This window comes from Parasteatoda tepidariorum, chromosome 2 (genome assembly GCF_982258835.1).
Source record: "Parasteatoda tepidariorum strain Cologne lab strain chromosome 2, Ptep-v5.0, whole genome shotgun sequence".
NCBI classification, from domain to species: domain Eukaryota; kingdom Metazoa; phylum Arthropoda; class Arachnida; order Araneae; family Theridiidae; genus Parasteatoda; species Parasteatoda tepidariorum.
This window is the reverse complement of record NC_141756.1, coordinates 71,952,618-71,972,644: the sequence shown is the minus strand read 5'-3', so window position 1 is coordinate 71,972,644 and position 20,027 is coordinate 71,952,618. Positions and strand designations below refer to the sequence as shown.

Sequence of the window (20,027 nt, the reverse complement as noted above, 5' to 3'; positions counted from 1 at the left end):
TCGAATCAGCAGTGCACAATTTTACATAAAACTGAACGGCATATACTGACAAAATACATTATTTGATATAAATTTATTATCTTTCTATTATTTGTTGTTACCCTTTCCAGTCACCTTAAATTAACTAGTCACTTCATTCGAAGGTCAACTCAACAAAAAAAGTTTAATTATATTTAGTTTCTATTCCGACTAGTTTTGCAGATTTTAGTTATTTAACTGTCAATTTGAGCATTCGGTTACATTGCTCATAGGAGTATACTGTGTATTTACTAATGAGTATATGAAATTATAGAGTTCCAGGCGAAAATTTAAGGAAAAAAACATACAGACACTTTAAAATACCTCAATTTAATATTAATGACTGGAAAAAATTTTATCCTTATATAACAGTTCACTATTGAGAAATAAGGGACTGAAACATTAAAACTTTGCTTGGTTGCAGATGGAATTTTAAAAAAAATCATCTGAAATACACTTATTATTTATAAGGCTGGTTTTAATGTTTGCAAACAACTTTTTTCTCATTCCTACTTCATTAAACTTCGTTAGCATTTTTTTTTCTTTTTTCGTATAAGCAGCATTAATTTTGCTTCATCTAATACTTACACTCTTTTGATTTCAATGTTAACAGGTTTTTTTTAAATAAATAATAAGGGTGGTTATTGCGGAACAACGTAATTGCGCATGCAGACACTTTAAAAAAAAATCTTCTCAAAATTCCAGGGAATAACTAAAATTACTTTTCCCTCGCAGAAATAATAATTTACCAAATTTTAAGTATTAATTGCAAAGAGTAGAAGAATTTTAAGTAGAAATGTTGAAAAAGTAGAAATTGTAGAAATTTCTCTCACTTCAGTGGTTTTTCGCAAAACAGCGAATTCAAAGATCCCAATAATATTAATTGCTATGTTTACATCCATATTGTGCAGATTTTGTTAAGTTCTTGTTTTATTGTCTTAAAATACGAGAAATTTCTTCTTAGTTTTATACTTAGTGGTATAGAAGTGCTTCTTTTACGTCGAACTAGAGCTGCACAATCGGGAATTGGTGATGATCTGAGAAAAATCCCTGAGGATGACTCGAAGAACTATCATCACAATTTTGATTTACTGCAGAGGTTCCTTCACTTCAGTAGCTAGGTAGCCTAACGACATGCTCACGAAGTTCAACTCTTTACCGTAGAACAGTCTAACCAGGACCAATAATGCGCTCCATCAGCTCCATCACTGACTGATCTAAGAAATAACTCGCTCTCTCAAAGACCGCTGCCTGTGACGTTTGACTTCGGTTATCTACTATGAGCCATGCCACACGATCAATCAACTCAATCTCGATGTAACTTTTTTTATGATTTTCCATTCTAAAGTTAATTTTTTTTTTAATATTAGAGTGCTTTAAGATTCCTCTCAGTATTTTTGTTGTCTTCGGAAAACCATGCTCCATCCAAAACTTCTGTTGACCATTTTTCGTATATGAGGGCGAGGCACTCAGAGGAAAAGCTTTCGGAAACAGCAATGCCTTGCCCATCAAGCTCGCAGTTAAAAATGCCAGAGCAAGTGGAACCACAAAATAGTCAAAATTAACAACAACTTCAATTAGTTTTACCTTATTATCGTGCTAAATATACTATTGCAAAAGGAACTTTAATATTATGATCTAACTTGAACGGAAACATGTTTCAAATCAATACCTGAATAATACTCCATGAAATTTGCGCAATGTTATTGTTCATTATCGCAAAAAGTTATTTGAGGGAGTATGTGAGGAAAGGACTTCCTGCCGTGGCACTGAGCAGCGTAGTTAACAATTCTATTGAAATATTCTCCTCTATCACCAATCAAAAAGCTGAAACATTTAGAGTTATAGAAACGGAGAAAAAAAATTCTAATCGAAATACCATGCTGTATGGTGTTGACATTTCTGGAGGAAAAAAACTCTATAATTCTGGTTAACAAAACCAAAATATATCGTATTTAAGCCACTAATTTAGTAATTTTTTCCGGTCATATGGTTTCCGGTTTATCGGAAAATTTAGTCTCTAAAATTATAGTTCTTATCAATTATACAATTAATAAAAATTACGAAATTGAATAGTAAATTCAACTGAATAAATGGTTTTTATGCTATGCTCAAAGTTATTATGATGAAATTACCAGTTTTTACCACATTCATCAAATTTTATCACAAATTAAAAAGCCATATTTTATTGTTCATTTAACAAGAATCATTACCCAAGCATTTTAGTGAAAATTATGGATCATTTTAATGTTCTCAACGTGCTCAGTAAATTTTATCATATTATGATAGTTTTGATTAAACTTCTTATCGGTGCAGAATCAGGACAATCACTTCACTGATGAAAAATAATATCGTTAACCTAAAACTTAATACGTCCAAGTACCCGCCATTAAAAAAAAAAACTTTATACATTTGAAATTTGAGGAAATCTTAATCGGATATTAAATTGAACTATGGTTTTTTTTTTGTTCAAGCTAACTGTTATATCGTGCAACAGATTATTAATTTAAAAATCAGATGATTTATGAGTTCTCATGAACGATTATGAATTCTCAAAAACTATGCGGGATGACATTTTATACTTATAATTATATTGCTTTCTTTTTATAAGATTTGCACAGATATTAAGTGCTATAAATTTAGAATTAAATTACACTGCTGGCCACCGTAAATGCGAGATCCTGAAGTAAGCATGCAAATAACATAAAATTACAACATGCATTAGCGGATGTGAGATATACAAATGATTAGAATTTCAGCACAGACGCATATTACGTGCGCCTGTGGCGCCACTTCAAAGCGCTATTTAAGGCTTGGAGAAATCGACGATTTCAAGTTCGGCAATAGTGTTTTTCTTGTGTTTTTTTCAAAAAGCGATCAATTATGCCTCGTAGAAAACAGCGATCATCTTTTGATCAAGTATCCGAGTTTGACAGAGGAGGATAGTGGCCTACCGAGATTGTGGATTATCTTTCATGGAAATCAGCAGTCGTGTTGGACGAAACCAAACAACTGTAATGCGGATATGTGATCACTGGATGCAGGAGGGTAAGACGGTCCAACGTGTTCGATTGCATCCATCTCAGTGCATAACTTCACGTGATGGCAGGTGAATTGGGAGCATGGCAGACACAGATCGCTCAGTCATATCACAAACCATAGCACAGCGCATTCAGTCTGTAACGCATCATCCAGTGTCTGCACGTACCATTCGACGCCGTTTACAGCAGAGTGATCTGTCCGCAAGACGTCCATTACTTCGTTTACCGTTGACGTAGAGCCACAGACGTCTCCGCCGCCAATGGTACGATGAAAGAAGGATGTGGACGGCGGAATGGAATGAAATTGTCTTTACTGACGCGTAACGCTTCTGTCTGCAACACCACGATGGCCGCATTCGAATCTGGAGATACCGTGGAGAGAGGATGCTGAACAGCTGTGTTATGCACCGCCACACTGGTCCTGCACCGGGTATTATGGTGTGGGGCAGTATTGGATATCATTCTCTCCCTCCTCTAGTACGCATTGCTGGCACTTTAAACAGCTAGCGATACATCTCCGAGGTGCTGGAGCTAGTTGTCCGTCCTTGCTTTCAGAGCCTGCCCATAGTTATATTTCAACAAGAATAATGCGCGACCACATGTGGCACGCATTGTCCAAGGGTTCTTCATCAATCGCTAGTTGAATTGCTTCCCTGGCTAGCTCTCTCTCCGGATCTTTCACCGATTGAAAACATAATTGGTTCATAATTGCTCAACGATTGACACAGATTACATCCCTAGCTGCCACACCAGATCAACTATGGTGACGTATGGTAGCTGCTTGGTTTGCTCTACCCCAAGACATCCAGAGTTTCATTGAATCAATGCCGAAGCAAGAGGCAGCGGTGATCTCCAACAATGGCGGCAACTCTGGCTTTTGATTTTGGCAGGAACCACACTTCACAGAAGTCTAAAAATTTAATCATTTGATACTTGATCAGCATGTTATCTACAAAATAAATTTTGTTGCGATATCTCGTGTCTTTCTTGGTGTTGCAATTTGGGTGGCCAGCAGTGTAAATTAATTTATATGCATATAAACAAAAAATATATATAAGCAAAATATAAATAACAAAAATAATATATAAATAAATAAAGGAAACGTAAAAATTCAAATTTTTATTTAATACATTGCATTGGAATTAATGAAGCGGGTTAATATCCTAAACAGAGTAAATTAAAATAAAGAGAACTCATTTCAGTTAAAATAGTCCTTTATGTCCAAAATCAGTTTTTCAAAATAAATACTGTTTGCAAATTCTACGTTGAAACAAATCTGAAAAAATTAAATGATTGCTCTATCGGTGCTGCATTGTAAAATCTTCCAGAATATAAACACATTTTTTTATTACAGACAAATTAAGAAAAGATTTTGTAAAAATATTTTCCTTTGGAGTTCCCTAATTGGAAAACTGGAAGAAATTTATTTCTCCATCCTAGATAAAGACAAAGCAAAAAATATTTAAAGGACAAAAATTCTCAGCTAAAAACTCATTTGAAAGTCTTTTTTTCTTTGTGACACAGAAAAAAAATTATAAATAAAACAATTAGGAACAAATCAGAAATTTCACATTTTACTTTCGAAAAAAAGCCACTCTTTTAATACATATTTAAAAAAAAAAGAATTTAAAGAAGTTCATTGTTGACAACACATTTTCCAAGAAACTGACTACGGACATTATTTAAAGGGCTTTTTTAATGCAAAATAAGTTCTCTTTATTTTCATTTACTTCGGGCTATATAGAAGTCTGCTTCATTAATTCTAATGCGATGTGAAAATCATTCAGTTTTCTGCTTTGTAATTTCGATTTAAAATGAAGCATTGTTAAGTATTTCTTAACATCATTGAAATGAAATATTTAAGTTAAATAGAAATAATCTAAATTTTTCCTAGAAATGTAAATTTTATTTACTAAAAAGTGATAGGTAAATGATTATTTAAGTTTTTCTATATCAATTTTTATAAGAAACATAAATTGATACGTACTAAAAAAAGGGACTAAAAATGAATTGAGATTTGAGATGAAGGCGCAAATATTAGATATACGCTGTTATATAAAATAGAGATACATAGTTATTTATTATAAATATTATATTTTTGTTATTGTTTTAATAATAAATCTAAATCCAGTGTGGCAGTTTTGTTATTGTTGTTGGTATACATAATTTTTTTTCTCCAAATTTTCAAGTGAATTTCTTTATATTTTTTGGTTGTCATCAGCATGAAGTTAATAAAAACCATAAATGTATGTTTTCTTGTTACATATTTTTGCATCTCAAATTTACGAGTGATGTTTATTTCTCTTGTTTTACTCTGCTATAAAAACGATTCTAATTACAATTGTTTTTGAAATTAGGAGTCTAAAACTAAGAGAGTTGTTTCTTGATTATTATGTAATTCTATGATAATTTCTTATCGATGTCTATCTATTAATTACTGTTTTACAATAATTATTTTTGTTTTAAATTACATTATTATGCAGTTATAAATTTACGTTAAGGAGATTGCTTAATAGGATAATTTCGCCCTTTTAAGTTAGCTTCTGGACGATCTCGTACATGGGATATGAAGCAACTGCGCATGTGCTCGCGTTTATTTTAGATGCTACATATCTTGGGAAATATATACTTGAGGGTGCCCTTTGGCGAAATTGGCGACTTATGTTTGGCGCTATTCCTGTTTGCGCGGAACACTGTGGTAACAGGAATGGCGGCCAAAACATAATGATATTTCAATAAAACATTGGAAAATTTCAACAAAACATCCGAAGCAAAAATTAATGGAGTAGGCGCAGAAAGAAAAAGAAGAAAAAACTTCTCCATTAAGCTTGAATATTCTCAGATTTAGGTGTACAGAATTAACTAATAACAATTAGATACAGTCTAAATTCATCATGAATAGAATCTGTGTACCTCCCTCGCCACAAAAATTCGCCGAAATGCGAATCGAAAATGGCGTCTGTAATACCGGACTAGCGGTGACATTTTTTTCTTAAATCCCTTTTTATGACTGCCCACCTACCTTCGATCTTATTATCCAGATTCAAAAGTAACTTTACCAGCCGGTATCCCACGTAGAACTAACAGACCTCTAAAATTATAACCGTTGAACATTTAAAAATAACGCAAAAATCGAAACTCATCAGAATCACGATTGGGTTTCAACATCGCCCAGTTTGGCGATCAACCGCGATCACATGGTGGCGAGAATCAAGGGGCACCCTCAAATATTGTCTACCCCGTATCTTTACATAAAGTTAGTGGGATTAACTTCACTAAGACAAAACTCCAAGTACGCTGTAAATAGCTGCTAAATATTGTTTTCTGTTTAGGCCTACTTTCGAACTTAAAATATGAACATGGATTGCGAATTTAAAGAAATATATTGATGAAATTTAGCAACGAAATTACAACAATTGGATGAGCGAAGATATAGTATAAGTCCATTGTAAATGTTTCTTCTGATTTTTTAATTAAAGTATTAACTTAAAATCTTACGTATGGGAGCGTACGCAACTAACGTAAATTTGCAAAATCTCCGTAATGATTTCGAACTTACCGATTGTACCAAAACCATTACGGAAGCACTTCCGTAAACACTAACGTGCTTTTCGGCTAAAAACACGGCAAGTGTTACGCATTGTGTACTAGAAAATAAATCGGCCTAATTTTAAAGGCCTGGAATCTCCCGTGTATTGAAATGTAATAAACCGAAAAAATACCAAAAATTGGAAGAAGAATTCAAAGTAAAATATATTACTTAATTTTAAATTAAGTGATCTAGGACTTGAAAAAATTAAAATTTTTTATTCTTAAAATTTGAGTTTTATATGTTTATTGAAATTTTAAAATTATCTAAAAATTTAATCATATACGCTATCTCGTATTTAATCTCTCTATACATATATATATATATATATATATATATATATATATATATATATATATATATATATATATATATATATATATATATATATATATATATATATATATATATATATATATATATACAGTGAAATCTCCTGTTATGGACACTCCTGCAAAACGGACGTCTCTCGATACGGACATATTTTAAATTCCCCGGGAATCCTCCATGAATAAACCATTACGTACATTCTCAGCAAAGCGGACACTCCCGTAACCGGACGCGGACAGTCATTTTGGTCCTGAAGCGTTGCTTTTTATCTGTATAAACCGGACACTACTTTTTCTAAATAAATTGCAAGCAGAAAAAGTGCAACTTTTCACCATTTTTAAGGCATGTAAATAAAAAATTTTTCCTTATCCATAACTAAAAATATTTTTAAGCTATTTCACCACCGAAAAATAAATCTTTCTCCTGTCACCTTGCCTTATCTTTGTAAAGAAAGGAGAGAAAATGGCACTGCACTCCTGAAATAATTCTGACGTCGGCATCTTTTGATCTTTTCATCTGGACCACACAGGTTATGAGCCCCCTCAAGTTGAAATGACTTCTCTCAATGCTTCTTCCCCATTGAAAATTTCTTTAATTTTCTTATCAATTTGAAGACTGTATTTAACACAATTGGGGTAAAAAAAAGAGAACAGAAGTATAATCTTTGTGGTGTTTTTATTCAGACCCTTGATAGCTGATCAATTGTGAAAAATAATCTCCATAGGTCCTCATGACTTACAGGTAAACATTACTTTTTTTTCTGTGAATCATGGGAGGTGTATTTTCCAAGAAGGTATTAGCCATGTTCCCTATCAAATGATAAGTAGGTGTAAGGGGATGTGAACCTAATAATTGAAACGGGCAGAGGACAGTACGCTCCTATTTGGTATCATATGTCTAACTTGAGTATCTATGCTAATAGGAAAATTATATTTATTTATCTGTAGCTACATCCAGAATTATGTATTTATATCAAACTTCTTTATATATTCTTTTTAATCTTTCTTACTGTTTAAATAAATATTCTTGTAGATATTTACAGTATCCTTGTAGATATTATTTAATTATTTCTACGCCTTTGAGAATATTCTGAAAACAATTTGCGGTGTCAAATTTCGTTATTAGGGTACCCTTCCCGTAAACGGACAAATTTTTTGATCCCATGAATGTCCGCTTAACGGAGGTTTCACTGTATATATATATATATATATATATATATATATATATATATATATATATATATATATATATATATATATATATATATATATATATATATATATATATATATATATATATTTACTGAAAATATTTTTTTTTTTCGTTTTTTTCCCTTTATCCACATATTGAACTATAAGTACATAGTAAAAAATTCATGATAAAATTGCATTACAAAATACTGGTACTTAGGACGATCTGGTACTTACATCAATCATAAAATCCATTTCACCGTAAAATCGATTTTTACTTTAAAATATTGTGCAGTAGAATTTACAGAAAAATTTATTTAATTAGATTGATTCAGTGATGATATGGTAATTATTTTCGCAAAAAGTACGGTAAATCAGATTTTTCGTTCCGTAACATATTCCGGTAAAAATAGATTTTTACTCTGAATGCTGGCACTTTTTAACGTAATTTAATCTGTTTTTTTTATTAAGAATGAAGTATCGGTTATCATAGTAATATACTATTTCTTAAAATACAAAATAATATTCGCGATGAAACGCCGTTGAATAACGTCCATTTTTTTCTATTGATTTGAAAGGATTTACGAACGTCGAAAAAGGACAATCAGAATGAAGTACATAGTTATCAAATTTTAAACACATTCTTAAAAAATTCTTATTATGAATTCTGGAAATGAGTACGTAAATCACTTAATTTTAAACCTTTATCACATCTTCCCCACTTTAATGTACAGTTTTCTTTAATTTTTCTCCAATTAATGCCCAGCTATAAATTTAAAAGTGAGTTAGTGTTTTCAAGAGATTAGTCCTCCCCATAACTTATCAACTAAAGTAAACAATTTGATGACAAGCAGCAAGTACCATAAAGGCTCTTAAGTGAACGTTCTTAATTAATTCACCAAAACATATAAAACTGAAGGCGTGAAAATGAGACCTTAATGAAACGAATAAATTTTGCTATAAATTGAAGCTTTGCGTTATTGCTAAGTACCGAGAAATTTATTCCAGGTCATTAGGAACTCCTGCTATGAATACTCTTGGCGGAGGAAAATTTACTTGCCGCAATGTCATTAACGAAAGCACTAATTTGGTTTAAAAAAAAATGGTGAACTTAAATACTCACGAACTGAGCAGGTAAAAACCATTTTCAAATAGTTTTAACCGAATAGAATGATTAGGACTTTTTATCCTTATTCTTTTTTTCGATTTTTGGTAATTTGTATTTTTTTTTTTTTTTTTTTTTTTTTACAAACGGACATTATACTAGAACTGAAATCATCCTCTAGAATTAAAAAATCATGCTTTTTTGTGGAGAACATTCTAATACTTTGCGTAAAATATTTGAACAGGTTTACGGACAATATTATAACAAATAATAATTTGTTTAAAATTTATTTTATGTGGATGAAAAATGGAAGGATTTAGCTTTCAATGTTTTAGATTTTCTTTATTCATAGTTAAAACCATCATTTTTCAGTACAGTGTGCATTCTAACCAATGTTTTACAAAAATTGCCTCATTCATCAGATATTGTAACATTTAAAGCAATTATTTTTTTATTACAATATTTCTTATTGTTTAGAGAATTAAAAAAAACTTAGCACACTGAGTGTGAGATCTGGTGATCAGGGGGACTAGGAATTTTGCGCCCCTAAAGACAGTTAGAAGTTTCCAGATAAACTATTTTTTGCAGTTATAATGGTAGAATGTAACTAGGAGTGTTTAAATGACGGAGAAAGACATTTCCCTTCAATAAATAAATCCTTTACTTCTCAAGACCATCCCAATTGTAATTCCGTGTTTATAGTTTGTTTCTTACATGATTAGATTCATTTTATTCTCTAACTGGGGTTTAACAGCCAACCCATCAATGATCGCCTTGTGATCTTGAACCCAAACCGGAAGACATGAGAACACCTGGATTGAGCAAACTAGGCTTCGTGGAAAAGTGTTTGAGGGTACTAACCTGCGTCTGCGCTAAACAGTGAAGAAAATAACAAAAACTCCCACAATAAGCCTAGAGGCTAGGGAATTCTAACCTATGATGATATCACTGAGCCATTGAGGATATTTAATGTAAGCACTGTGGTCAATATGAGAACATAATTCGCAAGCAAACACCGAGATTCAAATCTGAGTTTCTTCATTGAAAGGCAAGCGCTCTATCTCCTGAGACACCGTTGGTCTCTACATGATTAATTGATGCAATTGCACATTTTTATTTTATTTTTATAACCGTCGTTGAACAGCTGACACAATATTGAGTTTACAACTATCAATATTCAATTCCGTAGTCTTGTAATTTTGAACCAACTCAATCCAGAAGACAAGGACACTCCTCGATCAAGTAAAGGGGAGAAATTTGCCTTTAGGGAGTACTTTTTGATTAAACAAACATGCACCTGCGTTACATGAAGAGAAAAACTATGAAAATCCACGGTTTTCCTGACGACAAGGGTACTCTATTCCATGATCTGTATACCACTGAGGATATTTTACGTCAGCACTGCGGTCGGTGCAACCAGGTGCTTAATTCATATCGACCAGGGGTCTTTGGTCACCTCAATGGGAGTCAAGAGCTCTATCTCCCGAGCCTACACGGCTCATTGCACATTATATACATTTTACAGTTCAATTATTTTTTTTCTTTTATTTATGTATTTATTTATTTTGTATTTTAATTCAAAACTATACAGACCGCCTAGTCAGTGTTCTAGGTTGAGTAATCGCCTACCAGCTGGGTGAGTTTTCTTACCCCACCTGGTTGAATTCTGCTTTTGTAAGTGTTCGGTATGTGAACAGATTTCTCTTAATATGGGTTACCTTGCACAATCAGAACCATTTTAGGCACATTGTCATCTGTAGTTTCGCAACCGGAATAGTTAATGCAAATTTTTTTTTGTAAAAAGCGTGGTGCTCGTACTGCTTGTTTACCACCATTTAAATCTGCTGATATTTTTAAATTGTGGTAATATAGAATGTGCATGAGTAAGCATTATCTTTGGGTCATTATCCAAAATGATTTACAAACAAGCTAGAACAAATTGAGCCCTATCCTGACGTTAGCAATCAAAATCACTTTGCGAATTATTTAAAAAAAACTGCTTATGTTGGTGTGCAATTAAGTGCTCCGAGTGCACTGTTGGTTATAGCGTAGCTCATATTTATGGCGGCCATATGTTCGATTCTAATAGCCGACTAAAGAACCAGCGTGTATAAGCAGAGCAAAGAGTATGTAAAATGCGTCGTGGCTGAAAGTCCTCTCGTTGGTTGCAGTGTGGAAGTTTAGAGAGCTGTACCAACTTTTGTGCTGTCCATGTCAGCAGACTAAGGTCAAAATTACGTGGGAATAATATCGTGGTCACTAAAAGAGCTCTGAAAAACGAGGCTAGGTGCATGTCAATGGTTCAATGATGTGTGTTGCTTAAATAGACTGGCTATCGCCTCTTGATAATGCAATCGTGTCCTTTTAATAATATTAGTGAACGTTAATATTTAAAAGTAATAATCACAAGTAAAAAGTTCTTTACATAGCTTCTGTTTATAAGTCAGTACATGTTTAAATATTTTTTTTAAAAAAATACTTCAATCAAATAATTAAACATTATCAATAGTTTTAAAATTGATGCGAATATATTCTTACGTATTGAATACATGCAATTTTCCAAGTATCTAACCCAGACTGAACTTTTCGTTGTATCAAGTAGAAGCAGAAACGTTAAAAGCACTCACAAAACTCAAAATTCTACTATAGAAAACTTTTATCCACCACTCTATTGCATAAAAATAAACATGAAAAATATTGTAATAAAAAATGGAACCTTTAAAGGTTTTAACTCATGTCTTTCCACTACACAAACAAAAAATACCAGCTTTATTATTATTCAAATTTTTTCTAAGATTCGGAGCGTTTAGTTTAAAAGAAATATATAATTACTTGGCTGTATGAATTAATTATGTCTTATGATAAAGAGCAACTAAAATATTAAACAATAGCTATTTTTTAAAATTAAAATAATAAATTTTTACCCATTGTATTTTTAAATATTCATTTAAGCGCATATAAAAGATATTATCACTGCCCGAAGACATAAAACGAAATTTTTCCTATTCCTTAAAGTTTTGATTTAAATTTTCAATTATATTTTTTGTGTTTTAATGATAAGGAGAGATGCTTAATACGAAATGCAAACTAATGAAGTAAAATGTATATATATATATATATATATATATATATATATATATATATATATATATATATATATATATATATATATATATATATATATATATATATATATATATATATATATATATATATATATATATATATATATATATATATATATATATATATATATATATATATATATATATATATATATATATATATATATATATATATATATATATATATATATATATATATATATATATATATATATATATATATATATATATATATATATATATATATATATATATATATATATATATATATATATATACATTTTATATATTGTTTATATTTTCTATTTATATAACAGATATTTTCGCATGTATATTTCTTTTTCTTACATGGTGACGAAAAAATTGAGATTCTTTTCCACGTAGGCAACAAAGAATCGAAATATCAAGCATGTGAGCTGTCACAAACATGGAATCTTAACATTACAAGTTTTAACGTTACAAGTTTTAAAATTACACGAGGAATTATTTCAAAATTTATTATAATTGATTTAAATGTTTAAGAACTCACTCTATTACACATTCTTTTAACTTTTTACAGAGTGGAGTGAGTATTAGCAAAGCAAAACTTATATGATTGGGGAAAAAATCTTTGGGGGTTGGTGAGCGTTAGCGAACTGATGACGGCATCCTCTAGTTTTAAAATAATTGCACATTTCTTTTTGGAATTTACACACTATCTTTTAAAAAATTCCAAATATTTAAAATAAATAAATATTTTAACAAGCATGAACTTGCAATACATGCTTAAAATGTATTCTCGTCTCAGAAATTTATTCTGCTTTAATCTTTTTACTTCGTCTTTCAATGCACATCACAATGCAACCAAAATGTATTTTTCTTGTGTAAATCCCGATATATTTCAACGAAAATGGATTCTTCATGCAAATTTAACAATACATGAGAGACGAGTGCTTTTTTATTGGATATTAAAATCAATAACAACATTTCGGCAAAGTGGATTTTGGGATAGCAGGAAGTAGATGCGTTACTTTATTAACGTACAAGATTTTTCCGAAAACCAATGTTGTAATTTTTACCATGCCATATTGGAAATCACTTACCCACGTTCCAATTATTCATAACAAATGAGGTAGAAGTTATTGATTGTCATATGTCATTTTTTTAATAGTAGACATTTTATTAATCTTGAAGTCGAAGCTATCATTTATTGAGAACATTTCTATACACCACAGTTTTTTTTAATAAAGTAAAAATATTGATTTTTAAATATTTTTTTCTGAAGTTAAAACCCATTCCAAAAGTTATTCAATTGAAAATGGATATTTTTTAATTTGTCATTCTAGTTAATCGGCATATTTTATCCCTTTAGAATGAATATATTATTTTTGTTTATCATAACAAGTTATTCGCAAAATATTCAACGGGATTAATAAGTTCTACTAAAGTTTAAGAAAATATCTTGTTTCACGATAGTATAAAATATTTTTCATCGTATATTTCATTCGTTTTTTCAAAATATAATAATATAATATAATTTAATTAGTCATCTAGATTGACATTTCAATTATTTTGTTTAAAATAATTATGTATTTCTACTACTTTAAAGGGTATGTGGCTAAAAATAAAACTATCAAATCTGAGACACTAATTAAAAAATATATTGCCAGAAGCTGCAGTCTTGTTCAAGTTTTAATTTCGTTCGAATCTAAAACTAGGGTAAACTAACCAGTGAAGGAACACTTAAGCTTCGCTTGCCTTTTAAAAAATCATATTAATTTCAAAATTAATAATTTTAGTTAAATGATAGTGTCAACATATTTGTAACTAATTGGAAATTATGTAAAAAATTGTAGAGAACTTGCATAATATTGTTTTAAAGTTTTGAAGGTTCAAATAACAAGTAGACCAAGTAAAGGAACAGCTCTTACCAGTGAATGAACATCCAGTAAAGGGACACTTAATTTTGGTTATTTTTTAATACTCTTTATGAATTTATGAGCCATACAAATATTTAAAAACAAGCCTATTCTTGAAATTATAGCATATAAATACTTGGAAAATGTTAACTTTTTTTTTTGTAATCATGAATTGAAAATTAAAGTGTCAACATATTAACACTTACTGTTCATTCACTGGGAAGTCTATGCCCAGTAAAGGAACATGCCTGCTCTCTCACTGGTTACAAGTTGTTTTTCGTATTTTTAACATACTTTTGATGCGGAACATTACTAGAGGTACAAGAAAATTAAAGTTTATCTTTTATTTTCATTAACTTAGAAAAAAAACAGTAAAGGAACACTTGTTCCTTCACTGGTTTTTCATCGTTTGGTGATCCAGTGAATAAACACCCCCTTATCTCAGTACTTTATTATCTATGATGCTTAAAAAAATAAAACGTAACTACAATAACTATATTTTGAATTCTCTTTTTCACACTGAGAAAAATAAAACTACTAAATGCAATTGATTCTACTTCAAACATATAAATACAAACACTCACCTTATAATTTTTTCAAAGAAACAATGTGTTGCAGAGATAATAACAAATTCAAAAATTTTTCCAGAGAAGTCTATTTGACCATGAAATCCAAAACATTGCAAGATGACTTCCTATTGTTTGGAAGTAAGCTATTGTTACCAATCAATCTAACGAAAAACTTTCAAATTCTTATTTTTAATCAATATATATGAAATGTTCCTTCTCTGGGTAGTGCTCCTTCACTGGTTGGTTTACCCTAATTCAGTTTCGAGAGTATTTAATTTTCTCTACCCAAATATAAGATCGACTTTTTTTTGTTAAAACAAAACACAATCAAAAAATTTGAAGAAAAAAAATATAATGAATGAAATCGACATAAATAATACTAAAAGAATATTAATAACAATCTTCACGAAGATTATAAAAAAATCTGGTAAAATTACTTACTGTTTGACAATGACACTTCTAGCAAAAAAAAACTAATCATAACTCTGGCTAAAAATCTAAAAATACACAGTATTTAAGTCACTCATACGGTAATATTTCAAATCATATGGCAACGGTTAACTAGAAATTCTGGCTCTATTCTGATTTTTTTCATTCTGGTTTTAAATCTTATTACCACACACTTAAAAAAAATAACTGAAAAATAAGTTTTAACGAAAAAATAGTTTTCATGCTAAGCTCAAAAGTATAATAAGATCACCAAATTCTACCACATTTACCACATTTTATCACATGTTATAAAACTGCATTTTATTGTTAATTTTACCTAAGTCCCTACTAAAGCGCATCGATAAAAATTCTGGAGCTTTTTGGTTCTCCCATACAGCCAGAAACAGAGTTAATTTCACCATACTCTGGTAGTTCTGGCCATCCTATTTTTTAGCGTGCTTTAAAATTAAGACACCAATTGAATTTTAGTACGTTTGGTCAATATATTATTACCAGCGGAAAAAAAGGCAATGGAACCGATGGCCTGTCAGGTTTAATAAGAAGTAAAGAGCTATACAGATGAAGGAATGGCGCCTTTTCTTTGGTGAATTATATTTTAAGCATTGAGCTCTCCTACATTATTTCCCGTTTTTAGAATAAAAAATTGCTGCGTAGATCATGCGATAAAATATCGTAGGACCGTCTTTTGATTTATTTTTGAAATTTAACAGGGGCCAGGGAACTGTCCTTGCATCAGAAAGGTCCTGGGTTCGAATCCCGGGATGTTTCTTTCTCTCTGTGTGTGTGTTCTATGTCATTTCTCCTTTGTATCTGAATGTGTGTGAATGTGATCCGCCCCATAAATGGGTTGTGGTTGTGAGAATGGCGTGGCAGAAGTCAAATTCCTGGCCATAGATGGCGCCACTTAAAAACAGGAATAATCGCACCCCCACTGCCGAAAACAGGCATACGACAAAAAAAAAATATCAGCAAGGAAATAACCATTTACGTCTAGAAGTAAAAAAATAAGTCTATATACATTTGATCAACAAAATGCCGCCATTTAAGTCAAGTATTTCTCAAAAAAATTTCACAAATGAGTGTATATGTAGCATGAAAATTATGAACAACATTTATCCTCTATGTTATTTCACACATAACTTTTAATTGCATATTTCACAATTTTTAATTTCAAAAATGCATTTTCTAACAAAATAACTTTTTGCATAAATTGTAAGCCCCTTCTTGCAAAAAGTCAAAAATTACAAGAATTATATTTGCACATAATAGAATAAAATCGAGAGCAGCATTTAGCAAATTTAAAATTATTACTGACCATTTCGGTAGAAGTATCCTCATTTGTGTGATAAACATAAAAGGTAACCGTGCTTCGTCATAGATAATGATGTATATCATACCAAACTAGAATATATTGCTTTAACCAATTGCCTGTCACATTTTAGTTACAAATATTATATCTGAATTAATTCTATTTATAATTAATTGTTTAAACTAACGTTAAGAAATTATGGAAACGCCATGCTGCATTAAAATAAGTTAGTAAATTAACATTTTAAATTTATAAACATATTAAGAGTTTTCCAGATTTTCTATTTTATTCCTATTTTAATACTGTTTTACAGAGCTATTTTACTGACTCTTCTCAATAACCTATTAGTTTTAAGTCTTTAAATATTTTATAATTTGTTATTGTTAATTTTTTAACTTATCTTTTCATCATGTTAATTTTGAAAAAAAAAATCGCATGCATTTTGAAATCACTCGATTCCTTAATTCTCTGTTAATAAAGATGGGTGCGAAACACTGACGGTTTATATCTTTTTAATTACGTTTTTTTCGGACCACAATGTGTCTATTTTACACATTTCAATGCATGCTCTTTATTTAGTTTCGTCATTTTTTTCCATACTGAACAAACTTCCTCGGGGAAAATTGAATAAAAACATGAGTGAAAAAAGACTTATTAATAACTAAATTGTAAGATTTTTAAAAAAATATGGAACGAATTTAAAATCATACTCCATTGAAAGCAAGACCACACTGAACCCCATCTTTAAATTTTAACAACAGACTCTTTAAAGAGTACTCTTTTAAGACTTTGAAACGTACATAGATTCTTTTAAGAGTTGTAAAAATTTAATTATATAAAACAGGAGAGAAAATAAAAGTTAACTGTAGTTAAAGTCTTAGTAATGCAAATTTTTCTCATTTAAGTAATAGATTCTGTGATAGTAAGGCAAAACAAGTTTTGATCAGAAATTGTAATAGTTCAAATAAGCGATATTCTGTAGATAAAATAGAGAATATTAGATGGAAATCCGCTGTTAGGATTGATTGTTTTAAGGTAAAGCAACTCTTTACTGAAGCAGTACTATTCTAAGAAATTTCTGTAGCATGGTAGGCAAAAGTACTACTTTGCTACTTTTTTATTACGGAGATAGGATGAAATTCCACCAGTGGGTGGAAAACTGGAAATAGTTTCGTATAAACAGTACACGTTTAAGTGGCAACAATTCAATGCAACTATTAGTGATAAGAACGTCTGAAAGCGGTTATTTGAATGCAATGATTAAAAAACTTTATAATATTCAAAACATATTCACTTTCAAACACTGTCCATCATTGTGAAACGGATGTCGAAGTGTTTCACTTTGAAGTAGTGCATATACAAGTCCCTTATAAAGAAATTTCCTATAGCTAAGTCATCGATAATGCCATGAGATTTACCATTAAAACTGAATGTGGATTTCCTTAACTAATTTCGGGAAAAGTTTATTAGATAGTCAATGCGAATTTAAGACATGAATTAAATCGCATAATTTTTCGAAAATTATTTCAAAAATGGAAAAATTAGAGCATTAAACCATCTCCTTTTATCCTAATAGTTGGAATTCTAATAAATTAACTAAGTATTAATCTATTAAAATCCTTCAACACAGCATTATATATATATATATATATATATATATATATAATTTTGGTCATTTGAAAAAGTGAATAATAGTAATAATAATTGACTAAAATTTAAAAAATCATGATATTTCCAGTTCCAGTTTCATAATTCTCTAATAAAATTATGCTCAGAATTTAAATTTTTTTTAAAGAAATTATTAATTCCCTTTTTTCATCAAGCAAATTTAAAAAATGGAATTTGAAAATTTCACAATAACTAAAAGAAAAAAAATATTGATCAGTTTTGAATCGGAATTTTAAGTATCAAATTTAGATAGAATAGGAACAAAATGATAGAAATAAGATGAAAAGAAATTAAAATGCAAAATAAAAAAATCAACACGAATTAAATATTATCTTCAGTTATATTTCACTTTGTTTTTGATTTCAAAAAATAGTAAAGGTTGCAAAATTAGTTGTCATGCAAGCATTAATCATTTTTTTAAAAATTTATTTTTCTTTAAGTTATAATACTTAACACACAATGTTGTATTAATTTATGCAAAAGAATAAAAAAACTATTAATTTTTATATATAATATTAATTATATTATATATAATTAATATTATAATATAATATTAATAATATTTAATTTTTATAATGTTAAATTTTCATAATATTTAATTTTTCTGTTATATAATTGTGTTACACATTTTTTTTGGCTAAAAGGAAATTTAATACTCCACAAAATTCATCCGAATATTTCTAGAATAATTTTAAGAAAGAAAAAATGACATTATAAGCTATAAGTTAATAGAAATATTTTAATTTAAACTTCTCACCTTTAAAAATTGTGCTTAGCACCAGAATTAATAGTTCTAAGTGACTATTCATCATCGTAAATGCCTATGTTTTATTTAATCCATATTTTTTGGTCCCATATGAAATCCTTCTAATACTTAAGAAAAAATGTCACGTATGTAGTGTCATGTCTCATTAAAAATGTCATGAAATGCACATCAACACAAGTATTCCACATTAATACTAGGTTCATTAAAAAGTAAACACGCTGCACATTTTTCTTCCTTTTTAAATTTCTTCAAAATTTATAAAAGTTGTTTTCAAATTCCCACAAAAAATATTATTTAAATAAATTTTATTTAGCAGTTTATCCAAAATTAGCATGAAAAATAGCTGATAGCCAGCAAGCATTAAAACTTTAATGAGAACAAACGCATGTCATCTTCTATCCTCGATTCTTCCTCTCTTACTGTAGTGGAGGATGTGGAGCTCCCTTACTGTGTTCTCGAAGATCTTGCTCCTCCGCGGTCACGTGAGCAGGAAAGGGATGCGCGGACCGTTCTCTATTTTCTTTTTAGATATTCTTCGTCCCGCTTCTTATTCTCTTCGTCTCCACTCTACCATACTTTCTACCCCTGATCTCTGAACTGCATAAAGATAAGATGGGTGAGAGTATCAGAGGAGAAAGAGGCGATAAAGCCTCTGACGTCAAGCTGAAAACAATATTTCAGCTTTAGTTCCTTCACCTGAACAAAGAGAGAAATAAATTGGCGATATTTTTCGCTATTGTTCGTAGAAGAAATCACAGAAAGTAAAAATTTGAATTTTGTTCCATTCAGAACTACTGCTCCAAGGTATTAACGTAAATCAGGTCATCGTAAGTGTGTTTAATAAGTGACTTTTACTTTGAAATTTTGGAAGTATAAAAAATAACGTTTCTGCTGTGATAGTAGAAATAATATTAAAATTTAATCAAAATATATCTGCTATTTTTAACATTTAATTTTAATATCTGATAG

General features: G+C 30.1%; 1 protein-coding gene across 1 annotated transcript in view; it reads right to left on the bottom strand.

The window, feature by feature from the left end:
• LOC107444002 (synaptogenesis protein syg-2) overlaps positions 1 to 19,661 on the bottom strand; it is a 93,742-nt gene extending 74,081 nt beyond the window's left edge. Inside the window, exon 1 of the mRNA XM_087157518.1 lies at positions 19,050 to 19,661. Within this exon, the coding sequence (XP_087013644.1) occupies positions 19,050 to 19,104 (55 nt within the window). The 5' untranslated portion in view covers positions 19,105 to 19,661. The remainder of the gene's footprint in view (positions 1 to 19,049) is intronic.
• Positions 19,662 to 20,027: the final 366 nt, after the last annotated feature.